The 18,839-nt window shown below is 43.4% G+C and overlaps 1 protein-coding gene across 1 annotated transcript in view; it reads right to left on the bottom strand.

The window, feature by feature from the left end:
* Positions 1 to 18,226, bottom strand: part of Ccdc141 (coiled-coil domain containing 141) — a 180,427-nt gene extending 162,201 nt beyond the window's left edge. The window contains exons 1-2 of the mRNA XM_051167084.1: positions 17,950 to 18,226; positions 15,922 to 16,044 (exon numbers count right to left, since the gene is read on the bottom strand). Coding sequence (XP_051023041.1) covers positions 15,922 to 16,044; positions 17,950 to 18,051 — 225 coding nt within the window. The 5' untranslated portion in view covers positions 18,052 to 18,226. The remainder of the gene's footprint in view (positions 1 to 15,921; positions 16,045 to 17,949) is intronic.
* Between the last annotated feature and the right edge of the window lie 613 nt (positions 18,227 to 18,839).

The raw sequence follows: 18,839 nt of genomic DNA, 5'->3' as shown, positions 1-18,839 counted from the left end.
ATGACAGCTCACAGTCATCTGTAACTCAAACTCTAGTGCCAGGGGCTCTGATGCCCTCTTCTGTCATCCATGGGCACCAGGTATACATATGGTACAAATACATATATACACACAGGCAAACACACATATAAAAATAATTCTTTTAAATTAAAAATACTGATGAAGCTGCGGGGGAAACTCGGCGGTTAACGTCCTGAAGCTAGCATGAGGGCTACAGTTTGGACCCCCAGATGCCTCCTAATGCCAGTATACATAGTTACCTGTCTGTAACCCCAGCCTCTGAAAGTAGAGACAGAGGTCCCTAGAGTAAGCTGGCTAGCGAGCAGAAGGAGCCGTACCAGTGAGCTCTGGGTTTCCTCATTGAACACTTTGGAACAGCCGTTGGTGATTCTGCTTATCCACATAAGGCCTCGGTATGTGTTTATGTCCATTCACACCGTGTACACACATGCACCACATTCACATGGAAATGGAAGAAGAAAATAATAACTAGAACAGTCATGGCTACAAATCATTCAACACATTATTTGATCCTCTTGTCTTATAGGTGCTAACTCTTCCAACTCCTAGAGTCCTCACACCCACCTTATGAGTGGGTATGAAAACAGAGGTGTGAAAACTTAGAGGTGTGGAAAATGAAATAGTGCGAGATCAGCAATGTCCCAGAAGTTATACTACAATAAAACAACACTGGATCTGGGTCTGGACAGGAAGAACTAACAGGCTCCACCAGTAAGGTGCTGTCTCGTACAGACTTTATCTCCCGTGGTTATTTTTACGATGAGCAAATAAAACATTTACAAAAATTTTATATTTGAACTTAATTTTAATGTTTAAAAGCCAGTTGATGCAGAATAATCAATAAATGCCCGCTGAAATATCTTCACTCATAGGTCATGGTGTAAATTCAAAATTCATACAACTAGTTTAGACAAAAGTTAACTAGATAATAATTTAGTATTGCTACACAGTGTCTACCCAGAGGAAAGTTCGCAGTATTGTGAGAAATATACACATGTATAAAAACTCAAGTAAGCCAATGTTACAAGCAGGACTAAATGTTAGAGCCAAGGGTGCCAACTACAGAACACCTTTCTTTGACTAGAGTCTTACCCTAGGTGGGGTAAGGAATTGGCATTCTTCAGGTGCACAAGACAATGTGGGTGTAAACACTGTGTAAGCCACGCTGGCAGCACATCACACAGCCCGAGCGGACACGAACCCAGCATTCGGGTGACATGCGCTGCATAGAGCAAGTGTGTATTGAAAAGCTCGGGTGACCCACTGTGGAGAGAGACGGGCAAAGAGCAGGGCAGAGCTCAGCAAAGACTTCACAAGGGAGGCCGCTTTGGCATTCTAAAATGAGGGTATCAATAATTCACTTGGAAATCCATCCTCCAGCTCAGTTAGAAGAGTAATGATACAAATCAGAAACACTAATAGTATTAATAATTAATCAGTCCCACCATGTGTTTTAGGAACTAGAATGTTCTATACATTAATTATTGATTCTTCAAACCCTCCGACTGGTGAGTTCAAGAAGCACAGGTCTGTGCGTACCACTCCAGTCATCCCTAGTATATTTCTTTATCTGGATTTATTTTTGTGTGTTTCTTTTGCCCAGTTATGGAATGGATATGAATTAGTTCAGTCCTTATTTCATTCTATAAACATGCATTTAACATATAATCCAAGCACAGGGCTAGGACTCAGAGATGGAGCTCTGCTCACAGTCCAACAACCAAGACAACAAGAAAAAGATCCTGGGGTAGATTATAGAGATATGACCAATTATAAAAAGCAGTCAGAGGATAACATGGCCAATTGCAGAAGGAAGGAATGTTCTAGAGAAGTCCAGGACAGCAACCATTTCCTGGCTGTCAAATCTAACATTAGATTCCAGCAGTGTGCTCCTATTTCTAATGGCATTTCATACTTTCTGTCTTGGAATTTCCTATCCCTCAATACTCATATGATCTATCTGATTTTTTTTGTTTTGTTTTTTTGCCTCTAATTTTCCATAGTCTCATCTCACTTGTTTGTTTGTCTGTTTTTTTGGTTTTTCAAGCATTTCCCTGGCTGTCCTGAAACTCAGTTTGTAGACTAGGCTGGCCTTGAACTCACAATGATTCACCTGCCTCTGCCACTGGAGTGCTGAGATTAAAGGCATGTACCACCGCCCAGCTTTTAAGTCTATTTTTAAGGGTGGATGTGTTCCCTTATTGTTTTCAGGTACACTTCACTTTGTTTCATCCTCCTTAACCAAATCCCTGCTCTCCCTATCTTACCTTTCTGTCCTCTCCCCTTGTGGTCACCCTGTCCCCACCATGACCCGTATTTCCCTTTCTACTTTCAGATCACATGGGTTCTACTAGCCTTCCTAGCCTCTTCCTTGAACCCTCTCTTTCTCATCTCATGGTTCCCTATTTAGTTTCTAGACCTCTGCCCACACCCATTCACACATAACTAAGCACATGTTCTTTTTTTTTAAAGTTACAAGCTGAGGCAAAGGAAATAACTCCAGGGGTGAAGAGCTTGCTGAGTAAGTATAGTGACCTGGACTTGATTCCCAGAACCCATATAAAAACAGCTAAGTTTGAGTGGCGTGGTTGTAATCCTGGTGTTGGCTAGGCAGAGACAGTCAGATCCCAGGGGTTTGTGGGGCAGACTGCCCACCCTACCTGGAAAAGCTGTAGGTAGGCCAATGAGAAAGAACTTTCCAAAAACAAGGTGGACGGCGTCTGAGGAATGACACCTGGGGTTGATCTCTGAACTCCAAAAATATACTTACACAGGTGCGTGCACATCTGTACACATGTCTACACACACACACATACAACCACTAGAGGCTAGGCTCTACATATAACAAAGAAAGTACGGCATTTGTGTTTTTGAGCCTGGGTTACCTCAATATGATATTTTCCAACTCCATCCATTTTTTTCCCCTAAAAATTTCATCGTTGCATTTTTCTTTAGAGTGGAATAATATTCCATTATATGAACCACATTCTTGCTATCCGCTCATCTATTGATGGATGTTTGAGCTAATTCCATGTCCTTGCTATTGTGAATAGAACAGTCAGATACCAGGATGTGGGGCTTGCTCTTGCGCTTGGTTCCCGTTCTTGTTTTCACTAGACACGTGCACCTTGTGTTTGATAACTCAGCAGATCGGCAGGTTGCCCAGCTAACAGATAAGCAGCTTGTCAGCCCTGTGAGGGACTCTCCAGCCCCAGCTGAGGCCCCACCATGTCTCTATGGCCTTCAGAACGACTTCCCTGTCTCCTTCCCTAACTGGGCAAATAAATGACTGGTTCAGGCCACCTGAATTTGGGGTAGCTTGTGACATAGCAGCAGGGAACAAGGACAAAGGGCATCAGCAGGCGTCAATGCCTTCTAAAGACAATGAAGGTGGCACTCACACATGAATAATCACAGGCAGAAGAGAAGGAGAATCCTTAGGAGATACAGTTGAGACCAGATACAGTAGGACCAGACTTCTCTGAAACAGAAGCTGGTGTGGAAGGACTAGTGAGGGCAAATGGCACCTCTGAGGTGTGTGTGACTCGCTTCTTAAAGGATTAGCGAGTGAGCATGCATCCAAGATTATATCTGTGATGGCGCTTGGCTGTTTGATGCACATCCCCCTACAGCTTCAATATCAGGAGGGGAAGATTTATAGTTATAACTCTACACACACAGATATGCACAAAATATTATATGCAGATAAAGGATCGATTCTGTCAGGGAAATCCAATAACAGCTGACGAAGGAGGTAGTTGTTTCCGCTTAGAAAGTGAATATGAGTGGTCCAAACACCAGAGACAAATTCAAAGGGCAAACCATAGAGTGGGTAATAAGTATTCACAATGTACATGACAGTTAAGGTGTGTGTGTGTGTGTGTGTGTGTGTGTGTGTGTGTGTGTGTGTGTTCACATCTATATCCTGACTGTGAAGGTCTGAAGATAATCTTGGGTGTCATTTTTCACCTGACTTGTTTGAGGCAGATCCCTTGTCATTCACTGCTTTGTTCAGTAGGGCCTGTGAACCAGGGACTGTCTTGTCTCTGCCTATCTTTGTGTAGGATCTTGGGGCTGAGAGATATGTGCACTACTACTACACCCGGCTGCCTTTCACATAGCTTCTGAGATGCCAACTCAGATGGCCAGGCTTGTCCCACAAATACTTTACCTACTTATCCGTCTCCCCAGTCATAACCTCACAGCCTGTGACCGATAAAGAACTTACTTGGGAGACAGCCTTCTGTGAAAATGTAATCTTTAGCCAATGAAAGTAGACCCCATAGCTCTTATTGGCAATGACAAAAAGGCTATTGGACTGTGGCTTGGAGAGGGAGGCTGGGATCTGCCAGTTCAGGAAGTGTGAATGCATTTATGCTGCAGAGAGCAGGTGGTAGAATATGTCATCTCTACTCTTCATCTTCAAATACGTTAGGTTTGGTTACTTGTAGGATAGCAATGTGCCTTTCGAGCTCTGGCTAGAAGGCGACAGATCCTCCTGTTAGGAAAAGACCTCAGTGTGCACTCTTCCTAAGTGAAAATGAAGGAATCCTTTGTTCTATTTTGCTCATCACAATCTCTGCCTATTAGCATTAGCCCAAATGCATCTTTGCCTTTAATAAATAAAATGTATACATGTGCAAAGTTCAAGAGATCTTCAAATGACTTGGCTTTCTCATTCAGATGACAAATCCATCTAGCTGTTAGCCATCAGGAGACTAAGGTAACCTTGAACTTCACAGTTAGCCATGTCTTCCATACTACTTATCCCTCCCAGTCTCTGTACCATAGCATGGTGGTATGTGGGATTTTGATCTCCTGCCCAAAGCAAAAATTCATTCTATAAACAAGTTAGTAGAAACAATATAGAGGGGCCTCTTTCTAATTTGCTTGGACTTGGAACCAGTAAGACAAATGTTCTAGTCTCACTCAAGTGGTTGGGGTGCATTCACACCCATTTTTCCCTTCCTTGTGACTGTCCCACTTAACTGAAGAAACACAGTGGTGGAGGAGAGCATGGCTCAGTGAGTTAGGTTCAACCCTGGCCTTTCGGTTCCTGCTATATATTTCAGCTACTGACTTGAACTAGGAAAGCAAGACGTCAAAAAAGTGACCCCATAGCTCATATCATACTGATGGTGATCTGATTGTCTCAAAAGAAAGCCCACTATCCTGTCACTAGGCATGGAGCTGAAGAACTGGACACCTCAGGTTCAACTTTATAGACTGTATTCTCTTCTCTGAGAAGAGACTCAAAACACACCCTGAGTTTGCCATAACTGGAACTAGAGAAATCTTAAGCACCCAAGGCTATTGCTTACTGCTTCCTGAATGCCTGAGTGTTTTTGGTCCACTGGTCCCATAAGCTATTAAACTTTTATTAATGTGTTGAAAAGAAAATGCTTTGCTAGAGCATCGCACGTCTTTGAGCGGAGATAAATAGGAATATATAATATAAAGTGCAAGGCTAAGCCACATTTGTAATTCAAAATGTTGAGGAGGCATGTGTAAATTTTAGGGAGTTAAATGCTTATCTAGGAAAGAATAAATGCCCTAAATTGATCTAAGCTTAGGAGACTAGAAAAATAAGGGAGCAAATTAAAACGAAAGCAAGCAGAATGGGGGGGGACTACAAAGAACAGCGATCAATACCATTGGAAACAGAAACACAATAGGAAAATCAATAAGCCAAAAGCCAGCTCTTTGAAAAGGTCAATTAAATTGATGAACCTCTAGCCAGACTAGGAAGAAAAAGAGAGAAGGCAAAAATTACCAATATTAGACATGAAAAATAGGTCTGACTATGGATCTCATAGTCATTAAATGTATAATGAGAAAGCGCCAAGAACATCTGTATGTACATGAATCCAACTGCTTAGATGAAATGAACCGAGTCCTTGAAAGCATAAATTACCAGACCTAATCAAAAAGCAAAATAAAAAGAAGCAAGTGAAAGTAATTTAATAATATGCTTAATTTACTCCAATATACACAAAATATTACCATTTAGTAAGTATTAAAACCACAGATGAAGTATTGCATCAGCCCAGTGAGATACTGTGATTGTAACCTACCCCTTGCAAATGATTAAGGGTCACTATGTGTGCAATATGGTAGATTTGAAGAATAAAGGAGTCTACACCTTGGAATTTCTCTGCCTTGCTTTCTAGCTCAAGGGGAGCTTAGGAATGAATGAGTCAATGCCATGTATGTCCTGAAAAGAAAAACAGTGGCCTGATATTCCTGTCCAGGGAACTAAATTTTTTAAAAAAGTAAATTATTTTCAATAGTAGATTTTTATAATTAAGTAGTGTTATTGAACATGGTCATAAGAGGAATAAAAATATTTTTCTAATATAATGCTTCTGAGAAGTATTATACATAAGTATGTGAACATATTTGCATCTGTGTCTGGGCAGTATATGTATGTGTGTGAATGAATTTGTGCATGTGTCTCATAACTGTTGGAAACTGATTTTGCTTTCGACAGTAATGTCTTTTCAACTACTGGAGAGATGGCCAGTGGTTAAGAGGGGGTGTTCTTTCAGAGGACCTGAGCTAGGGTCCCAGCACTCGCATCAACTCAGATCTAGATCCAGGAGATCTGCTGCCTCTGGCCTCTATTGGCACCTGCACTCACCTGCACATACCCCCAAATGGAGAATCACATACACGTACTGTTAGAATTTAAACTCTTTAAAGCAAATAGCAATGATAGTTTGAAATGATACAAAGAAAACTGTGTTATTACAGTTTAAAAGCCACCAGCAGACAGCAGTGATTAAATGGTAAGCTGTCTGCTTCCAGCTTTGGGAAGCACCGCTGCACATTTCATTAATACTTTTATGTGTAATTAATTTGTTGTCTGTTGCTCATTCATGGCTCACATATTGCTCAGTGGATTTCATATGGCTATGTTATGCAATGATAACATTAGAGACTAAATGCAATTCCAATTCTAAAAATAATTTTAAAAATGTTTTGTTTAATTATGCTTAATTCTGGCTAGCAGATCATTAAAGATTCTGTTATTGAGTGATGCGTATTAAATAGCAAGTCAGGATGTACTTTCTGTATTTGGGAACCTTGGAGCTTTTTGTATTGCTTAATTCATTTATAAATATTTCACATATGACTAGTTTTCCTTCATGTCATAGATAATGATCTAAAATTTGAATAATAAACAAAAGGAGTAGTACAAATATTACTGAATATTAAGTGTCTAATAACTGGAGTGTTTCATCTATTTTTTTTTCCATTTAATATTGAGGGCTTTGGGCTGGGCATGGTGGCACACACCTTTAATCCCAGCACTTGGGAGGAAAGACAGGTGGATTGCTGTGAGTTTGAGGCCAGCTTGGTCTACAAAGCAAGTCCAAGACAGCCTAGGCTACACAGAGAAACCCTGTCTCGAAAAATCAAAAAAAAAAAAAAAAAAAAATTAGGGCTTTGGGAAAAAAGTGAACCACTGTCTGGATGTTATGTGTCAAATAGGGGGAAGGTTGAAATATTTGGTGATGTCTCTCAACCTGGCTGGCATTAGCATCACCTGAATGCTTCAGAAATGAACTGGTCTTCAGGCCCAGAGCAAGAGCTAGGTACCTGGAAAAAGTGGTGGACAGTTAAGATTAGGAATTCTGGATTTTCTTTTTCTTCTAAGAAAACACACACACACACACACACACACACACACACACACACACACACACACACACACACACACAAAACCCCAGCTTCATCTATGCTGCATTATGCTTGACCAAGCAGGGGAGGGGCCTGCCCAGTCCAGAGAGAAGGGACATAGACCTTGACCCTCCATCCGAGGATGGCCGAGTACTTTAAAGCATTTCTTCTCTAGCAGAGTCCTGTAATGGATCTTCCCAGAGTCCTCAAAAGGAGTGTCTGTACCTACTGCAACCCAGACATGGTCAGCTCCCTACAGAGATAAGGAGGCTTCTCTTTCTTACTGAATCGGTGATTTCCTTTGATTTCTCAGGATGTGCACCTGAGTGTACCATAGTGTGTGCCTCATGTTCCCCATAGGCCCTTCCTTCAGCTTGCAGGGCTTACTCCTGAGCTAAGAGCTTTCCATCTCTGTGTCTCCTAAATTGCACCTGTAAAAATGAGCTCACATCAATATTTCATCAATAATGGATGCTCCTTCAATTTCTGCTTCACAGAAACAAGTCGTGGACTCTCAGAAATCTGCTAAATTAGCATTTTTTGCTACAGCTTGAATGTGTTACCTCAAATCGAAATTCACATGTTGGAAACGTAAGCTCTTATGCAACAGTATGGGAAGAGGCTAGGTCGTGAGGTCTTGTTACTCTAGAGACTGAGTAACGCCAGTGCAATTAAAGGAGCTTGAGGGAGAGACAATGTAGTCCTGGTTTGCTTCCTCTCCTGTGAAGACACAACTCTCTTGTTCTTTGCATGGCTCTGCAGTAAGGCACCATCTTGGAAGTGGAACTCAGGTATCTTCAACTGTGAGAAATAAGCTTCTGTTCTCTGTAAGTCCTTCTGTCTCTGTGGTTTTTGTGTTAGCGGTACGAATGGGCTAAGATAATCTCTCACTTCTTCTAAGAACAGCATTTTACCAGATTGTCCACAGCATTTTCTAGTTCTAAAGAATGCTATTCAAAATTAGCCTCCCGGGTCACTCCGTAGCACGTTCTGTTCACTGGAACTAAATATCTAGGGAAGGAAACAACCTGCAAGTGCAAGCTGTAAACGAAACGAGCAAAGGCACCTGGAGACTTCAGTGGTTCATAGCTGTGAGAACTTTTGTTGTTTTTTCAGTAGAGGAGTTCTTCCGAACGCCTGCTCTGTCCTTCCCTTCTCTCGCTGAGCCCATCAAAATGGTGACTGAAAACTAAACCAGAGACTGTCCATGACCGGAACACCAAAATGCAAGCCCATTTGTCAGCTTCCCTTTAATAACGACTAGGAAATTGACATCAAGATCAGGTATGGATCGAGATATTTGCTCTCGCTAGTGGTAGAAAGGAACTGGAAGACTGTTCTGGCTTTCTTCTTCAACCTCCAGAATCCAGGCCCCACCTTGGAGCCTGCCTGCAAGAAGCACTGACTGGGGACATAGCTGTCATGGATTGAACTGTAGCCTGAATCTACCAGGTGGAGATGTCTGGCCTGGTCAGCAGAAGCAGAGAGAGAGGAGAGTGCTTGCAGGCCACACAGGCCTCAGAAAGAGCCCTTCCTTCCCCAATGGTGGCCACTGCTTTCCCCAAGTCTCACCAGCCAGGTAGCACAGTGTCCTCACTTTCCTAGAACATTAACTGGAAAGCTCAACAGATGCCTCCTTAAGTTAGAGCCAGCTTCTCAGGGTTCCAAGGTGGACAGAGGCCCAGCAGCTCTCCAGTAACCCTCCCGGCCTTTGGTGCTAGATTGGGACTGAAGAATCCTGGAAAAGCTGGTTCTAACGTCAGCTAAGGAATTACAAACACCAGCAACAGGGCAAATAAACTTGATGAGAAGTAGAGTCAACTGAGCAAAAAGCAAATAATCTCCCTCTCCCTCTTCCCCTACCTCTTCTCCTACCTCTTTCCCCCTCTCCCTAGGCCCCCCCCCCCAATCCTGGCTGCTAGTGTAAGATGCCCTCTGCATTTGAGGTGTGTCTTTCCACACCCACATTGACCAAGGAAATTCCTTACAAACACGCACAGGCCAATCTGATAGAGATGAGACTGACGTGCTACCTACTGCACAAACGAGGCAATCTGATAGAGAGCAGCCTGGAATTGACGCTCCCTGCTTTAGTGGTTTCAGCTGTGGCGCGTTGACATTTAAAGCCAACTGTTGCACCACGCAAATATATTCTTTTCTACCCGGGGAAATATTTTAGCCTTTCTTCAAAGCCTAAGCATGGAAATGCTATAGGATCCAGCAGTTAGGCTGCCACATGTTGACCAGAAACAACTAGAGAGTGAGGTATCCAAGCAGATACTTGTATGCCAGTGTTGAATAAAGCACGACTTACAGAAGACACAGAGGAAACAATCCATGTGCCCTCCCAGACAGGTAACTAAACAAAATGTCTTACAAATTCGATATCCTTCATCCAAAAATCTGAAATCAAAAGCACTCCAAAATGCGTGGTTAGAATAAGAGCTCAGTTGATAATAGTGCCTGCTGAGCAAGCATGAAGAGATGAGTTCAAAGCTCCAGTACCCATGTAAAAGCTAGGCACATTGACCCGTGTCTGTAACTCCAGTGCCGGGAGGTAGACACAGGTGGGCCCCTGGACTCATTGCCTGGGCAGCCTAGCCAAATGAATGAGCACCAGGTTCAGTGAGAGACCCTGACTCAAAAGCTAACATGGAGAGCAATGGTGGACGATACATGATGTCAACCTCTGGCTTCCACACCCACACAGAGCACATGTGTGTATATACCTGTGCACATATCCACATGAACATACACACATAGCCCAAGTTTGTTTTCTGTTGCTGTGGTAACCACCATGTCCAGCTTGGGTAGGAAAGGCTGTATTTGGCTTACTGGTTACAGTCGGTCATTGAAGGAAGCCGTGGCAAGTGATCAAAGCAGGAGCTCGGAGGCCACAGAGGAAGAACACCGCTTACCAGCTGGCTCCTCATGGCTTGCTTATCTGTCTTTTTATTCAACCAAGGACCACCTCCCCAGGAATGATACCACCCTCAGGCTAAGCCCTCCCACATCAATCATTAAAAAAACACCACTACAGACTTGCCTACAGACCAATTTGATAGAGACATTTTCCAAGCTGAAGATCCCTCTTTCCAGGTGATTCTAGTTTGTGTCAAGTTAAAAACAAAAACAAAAACAAAAACAAAAACTAACCAGTACACATACTACTCCAGAATCAAAACCTTTTTGAGCACAGCCATGACATAATAGATGGAAAATTCCATACCTAAAATCAACCCATACCACAGGCCACAGTCAAAATGCAGGCGCACTAAAAATACTAAATCACCAGTTTTCTGTATGTTTATCTGAACTATTGCACATATGCTTGGGCTCAATGCTCAAAATATCTCATTGTGTTTATACAAGTATTTCAAAAACCTAAAAATTGAAAAGCTGGAACATTTCTGATCCAAGCATTTCAGATAAGGGATATGCAGCCATTACAGTGTGTCATCATTCATCATTCATTCTTTGCTGTTCATTATTCAAGAAGAAGTGAAGTTCTTGTACAAAAGATATGCAAATATCATATGATAAGAAAACAAGCCAGGCATGCAAAGTCAAATATATTATTCCATTTATATGTAGTGTCCAGAGCAAGCAAACTCATCGACAGAAAAAAGAGACTACATGGGAAGGAGGGACAATAATGAGAATACAGAGTTCCTGTTCCATGTGACCAATTTAAAAAAAAAATCACAGTTGATGGTTGTGTACTCTGAATGCAATCAATGCTACTGACTTGTACACATACAAGTGGCTAAGATGGCGAACTTTATATTGCTTACGTTTTGGTGCAATAAAAACATGTTTTTAAATACATTCTGAGTAAACACTGCAGCTAAATGCAGCAATTCACACTATCCCTTGTTTAAGGCAAGTTTTAATTTGAAGATTTTGGCGTTACTACTCACATGCTCTTTTCATAGCATGTCTGTTTCTAGATCAGTAGCCAGAAATAGGATAAACATTAGCCACTTCTGGGCCAGAGAAGTCCCCTGAAGCAGGAACCACTAGCCTTCTGAGAGTCAAGTAAGTGGTAAAGCAGTTCCTGGTTGGTAATCTCTCTGAAGGGTTCGTTGTTCTTCTGTGAAAGCTAATGTCACATGCTGGTAACAAGAGGCTAGTGCCTAAGAGTCTCTTGGCACGATAGCCAGTTCCTCTGAACACCTTGAAGAGGCAGTTAAGAGGCAGGCTCTGAGGACGGCAACATCCCAAAGGTCCTTCCACCTCTTTGTTTCTGCCATCAACCACTCTGCACCTGTTTTGGGGCACAAAGTCAATAGCAGCCCAGGCCGGTCTTCATTGGCTTCAGTCTCCTTTTCTCCTTCCTGGATATCTTCTTTCTCTTTGGAAATAATTTAGCCCAGTGTGGGAATCAGAAGCCTCTGGGAGTTAGACCTTTTCCGCATGATTGTTTTCACCACTGAAAACAGGGAAGTGTTTTTTCTCTCTGGCTGTTTCTCTCTGGCTACTCCAGTGGGATTGCTAAGTACACAGCTGAAGGCAAAATAAAAATCCCTTGGGGCACAGCCATCACCAGCATTAGAAACACTAAGGAAAACCATGCGTTCCCAGCACCATCCCCTTACTCTTCATTATGAGGGTTTGAGATAATTTTCAGTGCAAGGCACAAAATAGCTTTCCTAGTAAACGGTCACATTAGTCTGATATATTCATCATTAGCATAATAATTATGCTCCTGTCTGCCTTAAAGGCAGCACGGACTTCCATACGCCATTACATTTGTCTTCCCACGTCTTCTTTTTGGAGGTGTGAAGGTAACTGTTATTACCCTAATTTTTCAAATATATATCCTCATGCTGGAGAGGCTAAGTGTTACAATCGACCAGAAAGGGCTCCACTCTTGACTCCTCACCCTCCCAGAGCCCCTTCCAGAATCTTTTTCTTTATAATTGGAACATACTGCAGGGTTCTATACGCTGAGAAAGGACTAGAATGAATGCTAAATATTAAATATGATTGGCTTCTTGAACTGCTAACATCCTTTTCATTTGAAAACCTCATATTACAATTAACTCTGAGCCGACAATGCTCTGCCACAGGTTAAGTTATGGTGACCCTGATGACATAATAGGCAGTAAATTAGTTGAGATCCATTTGAGAGATTCAATTACCATTATTTTTAAGTTGGCACATCTGAAATAGACTCCAAACACCTTGGTAACTTCCCCCTCCCTTCCAAACATTAAACAAAAATTTAAATACCAATACAGTTTGAAAGATGGGCCTGATAATTAAACTGCTTGGGGGCTGAGCTGGCTAGGTTACTAGCAAACAGGTGGGCAGGGGGGGGGGGGGGCAGGAATATGGAAGGTGGCCAATCAGAGGCTAGGACTAGAACCATAGCTGAAGCCAAGATGAGTTTTTTATTTGAGAGTTTATTCTTTAGACCCATTTGCAGGGAGGTTGAAAATGACTCCAGAGCCCGTGGCCCATAATGATAAAATCCAATAGAGACGAGTCTCTGATCTCTTCTCTCCTTATGCAGATAAACAGCTTGACGCTCAGAAAACTTAAGTAGCCACCCCACAGTCTGGAGCCTGACCTAAAAGTACCAGGTATTTAGAATCCAGAGCCCAAAGTGGCCCGAAAGGCAGATAGAGCCTGTTAAAATGTAAGCTAAGATCCAAGGTGGATTCAGATATAGAGGTTAGAGCACGCAGTGGGGAGGGCCACATTGTTTTACCCAAGGAAGCCTGTCTTCTTGTGCTTTCTCGAAGATACGAGAGACAAAAAGCCATAGCCCCAGAGACCCAATCTACTATCAGCCGCCAGCCAGGATTCATCAGTGAGCCGGAAAATGGCAGGCAGCATGAGTTAGTGGGAACTGAGAAAGGAATGTAGTTTGAGGTCCAGGTTAGCTCCCACAGCTATTGGCAGATGCATAGGAAGGAGCTGGGCACCCATGGACCACAGGGAAGCAAACCTCGGGGGTGGACAGGGAACAGTGCGGGGGTTTCTGTGGTTGACAGAACAGTAGGCTCAAGAATGTAGTCAAGCTTTTTTTGGTAACAGGAAGACTTTGAATTGTTTGTCATAACTGAAGCCAAACAAAGGTCTTTTGATTCCTCGTTCAGTGCTCTCTCACATCATAAGGGTGTTTTGTTTGGGTGTTGTTTCTTTTCGATACATACAAGACTTCCTCATGACCAAGGCCTGCTACCTTGAGTGACAATTCAGATCCCAGACACCAGGGGAAGGAGCTGTCAAATACCAGATTCTAAAGGCTGTTTTCCTCAAAACTGCTCCATCTTCCACCTTCTCAGTTTAACTCAACCAATTAATTTTCTCAGAGTCTATAAACAGAGGCAGATTAAACCTGACTTGGACTTAGTAATCAAGTATGCATTTCTGCCTATAACCCCAGAGAAGTCAGTGTTATTTAAGTCTGGCAACACAGAGCATCCTGACAATTTCAGGACTCAGAATCTTCACCAAGCCTCTTGATCTTCGCAAAGACACCCATTTCCTCGCATGTGACGCTTAGGACACAGAGAACTAGAGGCATCAGACTGCGCTGTTCAGAGGAGGGCAGCTCGGGACCTCGCACTCTGCCTGTCGTTGTCTTGGAAATGATAAAGATGGTTTCTATTTCAGCTTGCCCTCTCTAAGTGGATCCCACAGATCATGGAGCAAATGCTGGGATCTGGAGCCACATGGCACGTGACGTCATCCTGGGGGGAGGGGCCCTGTCTGCTCCCTGTCTACCCTCGCACTCTCATGGAATTTGGTCCTCGTAGGAGTATGCTGCCTGAGTACATTCATGGGCCGGCGTTCACCCACCTGGAGTGTCTGCCTGGGGTGGGAGTTTGGGGTTCTTTAAAAAGTGAGTTATGTTATGTGAACATGTTTTTGTTTTAATCCCAGATGTGGGGTATGAGGCTGCTTCAGATTGTCCACAGCAGCGAACATTTGCCTCGTGTGTGCTCTGAGAAGGGGGCGGGGCACTCGAAGGAAGAGAGGGCTTCGAGGAAGAAGAAGATGGCTGCTGCCCCCGCCCCCCATGCTGCTTCTGGTTGTTATTGATGCAGTTTGATAAGAAATACTTGGAGATGTCTTGACTATGAAGATTCGATTTGCTCCCAGGAACCGGATGACCCTAACCAGCGGGAAGTAGTCTCAAGAGACATATGCTGCCTCTTTCCCCTCTAACCGTCTCTCCTCCCTGGTGTTGGAAGCACTTGGGGTGGAGAAGGGAAGTAGAGGTGTAAGAACCCCAATAAACAGATTAAAAACTACACGCCAATGTCTACTAGTACTCAAAGCATCCAGATAGTAAACACAAAATGAAAGTGCTGTGGCAGCCTTTTGAATAAGGGCCTGCACATTTTCATTTTGCACTGAACCTCACAAATTATGTGGCTGGCTTTGCCCATACCTGGCGATCTCAAGTCAGTCCTAATTTTACATTCTTAACCATAACTACAATGTGTTAGGTCCGATTTTACTAATAACCTTATATGGTTTCAGAGACTCTTAATACTAAGCACAAAATCAAGTGGTTTAAAAAGAAAAATGATTCCTCTAAATTATTCCTATCAGAAGGTCACTTTCGCAACAGAAAGGCTAGCTCTGATGCGTGTGTGTTGGTGACTTAACGCATGGAATCAAAATGCAGTAGATTTTGTTTTCATTGAGGTAGCCAGTAGAGGGAAAGCTCTTAATTCTGAAAATATTGTGAAATAGTCTCCCTCTACCATATTTTCAATTGCATTAGGGAAAATTTAAAAATACAACTTGTTTCTTACTTTATTGTACGTGTCTGTCTGTCTGTCTGTCTGTCTGTGTTCCTGTGGAGGCCAGAGAACAACTGAGGTGTCATTCTGGAGCGTCCCACCCACCTTTTTTGAGATGACATCTCTCTCTCTCTCTCTGGCAGGTAGCTCGCCAATTAAGCTGGGCCAGCTGGTCAGCAAAATTCGGGGACCCTTCCATCTTCTGAGCTACCATGCCTGGCGTTTTCCCATGGACTCTATCTAGGACTCCAACCCAGGTCCTCACGTTTGCAAGGCAAGCTCTCAAGCAACAGAGCTCTTGGTTACTTCTTTCCCATGCCTGATGCCTGTGCTTAACAACAGCACTGCCTTTCTCCACCATCATATCAACCCGCAGAAGCCAGGAAGCTGCGAACTGGCGTCACCTTCCTTTGCGGTGCTGCCTCCTCCTCACCCAGTGTGAGACTCTTACCTTAAGCTTGGCCAGGAGAAGCTCGTGGTCCTGAAGCAGTTTCTTGGTTTCATCTTGACTGGTCCCGATTTCCAGAAGATTGGGCTGCGATTCAGCCAGCTGGAGTTGGACCCACTTGCCGCACTGAAAGTCAACCGTGGGACAAACTTATTCTCTCTTGCCTTTCCCTTCTCTCAGTTTCTAATCTTAACTCCCAGATACACTAAGAACACTTTCTTCTCCTTCCACAGGGATGGCCTAACACACTGAGGCACAACCAACCTGTGCTTGGTCTTTTTTTATTCCTAGGGCAAATTTTCTTATGGAGTGTTTTAAATTCCCAAGTGCATTAAATGTGTGCATTAAATGGTGTTTGATTTACCATCTCTAAATCACTGGATAAATCCACACAGCGGTAGCCCCTCAAAAACAACTCTAGAAAACTAGTGACACGTCACATAGGTAAAGTGGGATGGGACCTTCACTACAGACCAGACCAAGGCTTTTCTCCTCCATCAATACAGACCTTGCTCTCTGAAGAGGTTGAAGTGTGTTTTATCTGGTAGTTTGGTAAGGGAGTTGGACAGAGCACTGTGAACTGCCATTCTGAGAAACAGAATCCGGGTGGTGGTGGCGCACACCTTTAATCTCAGCATTTGGGAGGCAGAGGCAGGTGGATTGCTGTGAGTTCAAGGCCAGCCTGGTCTACAGAGCAGGTTCCAGGACAACTAGAGCTATTACAAAGAGAAACCTTGTCTTGAAAACAAACAAACAAACAAACAAACGAAGTATTTCCCATATAATTTTTTTAAAGTTCATATGTTCTATGTACTTCTGACTGTCCAATAGGTTATCCTCTAAGCATCGTGAGTCAGTGTGTTCTAAGGAGTATTTTAAATTTCAGGAAAAGTTTACTTTAAAGGAAAAAAAAAGTCATAGACTTGCTTCTTCTCTGCTGGAATCTGCAGGTTGCCCACAGCATCATCCGCATTCACCTGTGCCGCTTTGGTGCCTCGGCATTCCCACCCACACCTCTGTGGAGGAGTGGACGGACGGGAGTCAAGCTGAGGTCCCCTTTGTGGGGCAGGAGTCTCCCAGCACCTGGAACAGGGTCTTGAGCAGAAGTCTGAATTCCAGGCTTCCACAGTGAGTTGCTTTGCTCAGTGTCAAGTGCTATTTTCCTCCTACACATTCTCAAAATTTGCAGCAATTAAGTTAAACAGGCCTGGTTGCTAGCTTTTCTTTCTTTTTCCTTTTTTTTTTTTTTTTTTTTTTTTTTTTGTGCCAGGTTTGCTTTCATTAAACACTAATTCCTTAGGTGGCAGATCATCTAAAGAGCAAGCTTATATCCGGGAGGATCTTTCATGATGCTTTCAGTCAAAGAGGAACAAAATCACAGACGCCTTCTATAACCCAAAGATGTGTGGCCATCTTTGCAAATAGACATAAAACACGCAGTTAAGCCCCAAGCAGCCGCACTTTCCTCTTCTCAAGAGCCAGTTGAGTGTACAATCTGTGGTAGAGCCTCCCTCCCCCTTCAGTAGGAGAAGCATCTCACTGCCCGTACCAGTGAAAACCAGTTCTAGGAGGCACTTGCAGGAGCCTCTTGGTAGCTCCCATTCTCCATGCCGCTCCCCACAGTGCCCCACTCTGACCCTCCTCCTCTCATTTCCATCACACCCACTCAAAATTCACACACTGTCCTGGTCCACCCGGACTTTTCACCCGGCATTCTTGAATCTCCGTCACCTGTGCCTTGCCTTTAAGGCCCAAACTGAAAGTACACAGTGAAGTTTGTTTGAAGTGGCTGTAGATGGCTTTCTATGCTGAAAAGTGACCGGCAACTCGTTGAAACTTGGCCGTCCTCTGTCACTGATTTAAGTGATTGAGACCCCTGTTTACTTATCTTCTGCTCTGTGCTGTGTCCTGTGAATGTGTGCATTTTCCTCTAGGGTTCTCAGCACACCACAAACAGCAACCTCCCACCCCCCACCCCCCACCCCTAACCCCGGCCCCAGCCACACAGAGAAAAGAAAGCTCTGAGTTTACCTTGACAATGGCTATCACGATCTTGGAGTCCCCGGCTTGCACGGCTACTGAGCTGACAGTGGTGGTGGAAACACCCACACGGGGACTTTCTTTGCAGGACATGGCACTTTAGACACTGGGTTTAAACCCTGAGCAGCCCTGGTAAGGAGGCTTGTCTGCTGGTCATGTCAGGAGGCTGCTGGGTGCAGGGGCTCATTCAGGGAGCGCTCTCTGCTCACACTGATTGTCCGGGCCAAAAGGAAAGAACAGGAAGTTAAAAATAGACAGCCCCATTGAGCTTATCGAGAGAGGGAGGAGAGAGAGAGAGAGAGAGGGAGAGAGAGGGAGAGAGAGAGGGAGAGGGAGAGGGAGAGGGAGAGAGAGAGAGAGAGAGAGAGAGAGAGAGAGGGAACCACACCCCTACTATGGTAACCCTAAGTGCCTGTTATTTTTGCCATTATCTGAAACTGGAGGGACAGCTTTGAGCTCTTTGTCTATCAGCTGATGTCTGATAGCTAATGGAAAAAAGAAAAAAAAAAAAAAACCTACATCCTGACAACCCAAATTAGTTTTGCCATTGAAATTAAACAGTTGTAACTAAGGACTTTGTAACTAGAAAGTTACTGACCTGGATATCAATCTTTTCAAGTCTTCTTTATGCAAAGAAAACTGTTTTAAAAGCCCCCCCCCCTTTTTTTTTTCTTTTTCTTTTTTTAAATTTCTGGTATTCAAGGAGTTAAGTCACAGAGTTGCTCAAAGTGTTTTTAGATTAATCTGTTTTTCTAAAACTTAATGCAGTGTGCCAAATGAAGTCTGTGGAATGGTCGCCTTTTTCTCTGAGCTTCTTAGGGGTATTTAAGAAAAAAAATTTTTCACCCAGCATTTAATAATAAAACACATCTTGGGATTTC

This window comes from Acomys russatus, chromosome 24 (genome assembly GCF_903995435.1).
Source record: "Acomys russatus chromosome 24, mAcoRus1.1, whole genome shotgun sequence".
Taxonomy (NCBI): domain Eukaryota; kingdom Metazoa; phylum Chordata; class Mammalia; order Rodentia; family Muridae; genus Acomys; species Acomys russatus.
This window is presented reverse-complemented; position numbering and strand designations above follow the sequence as displayed.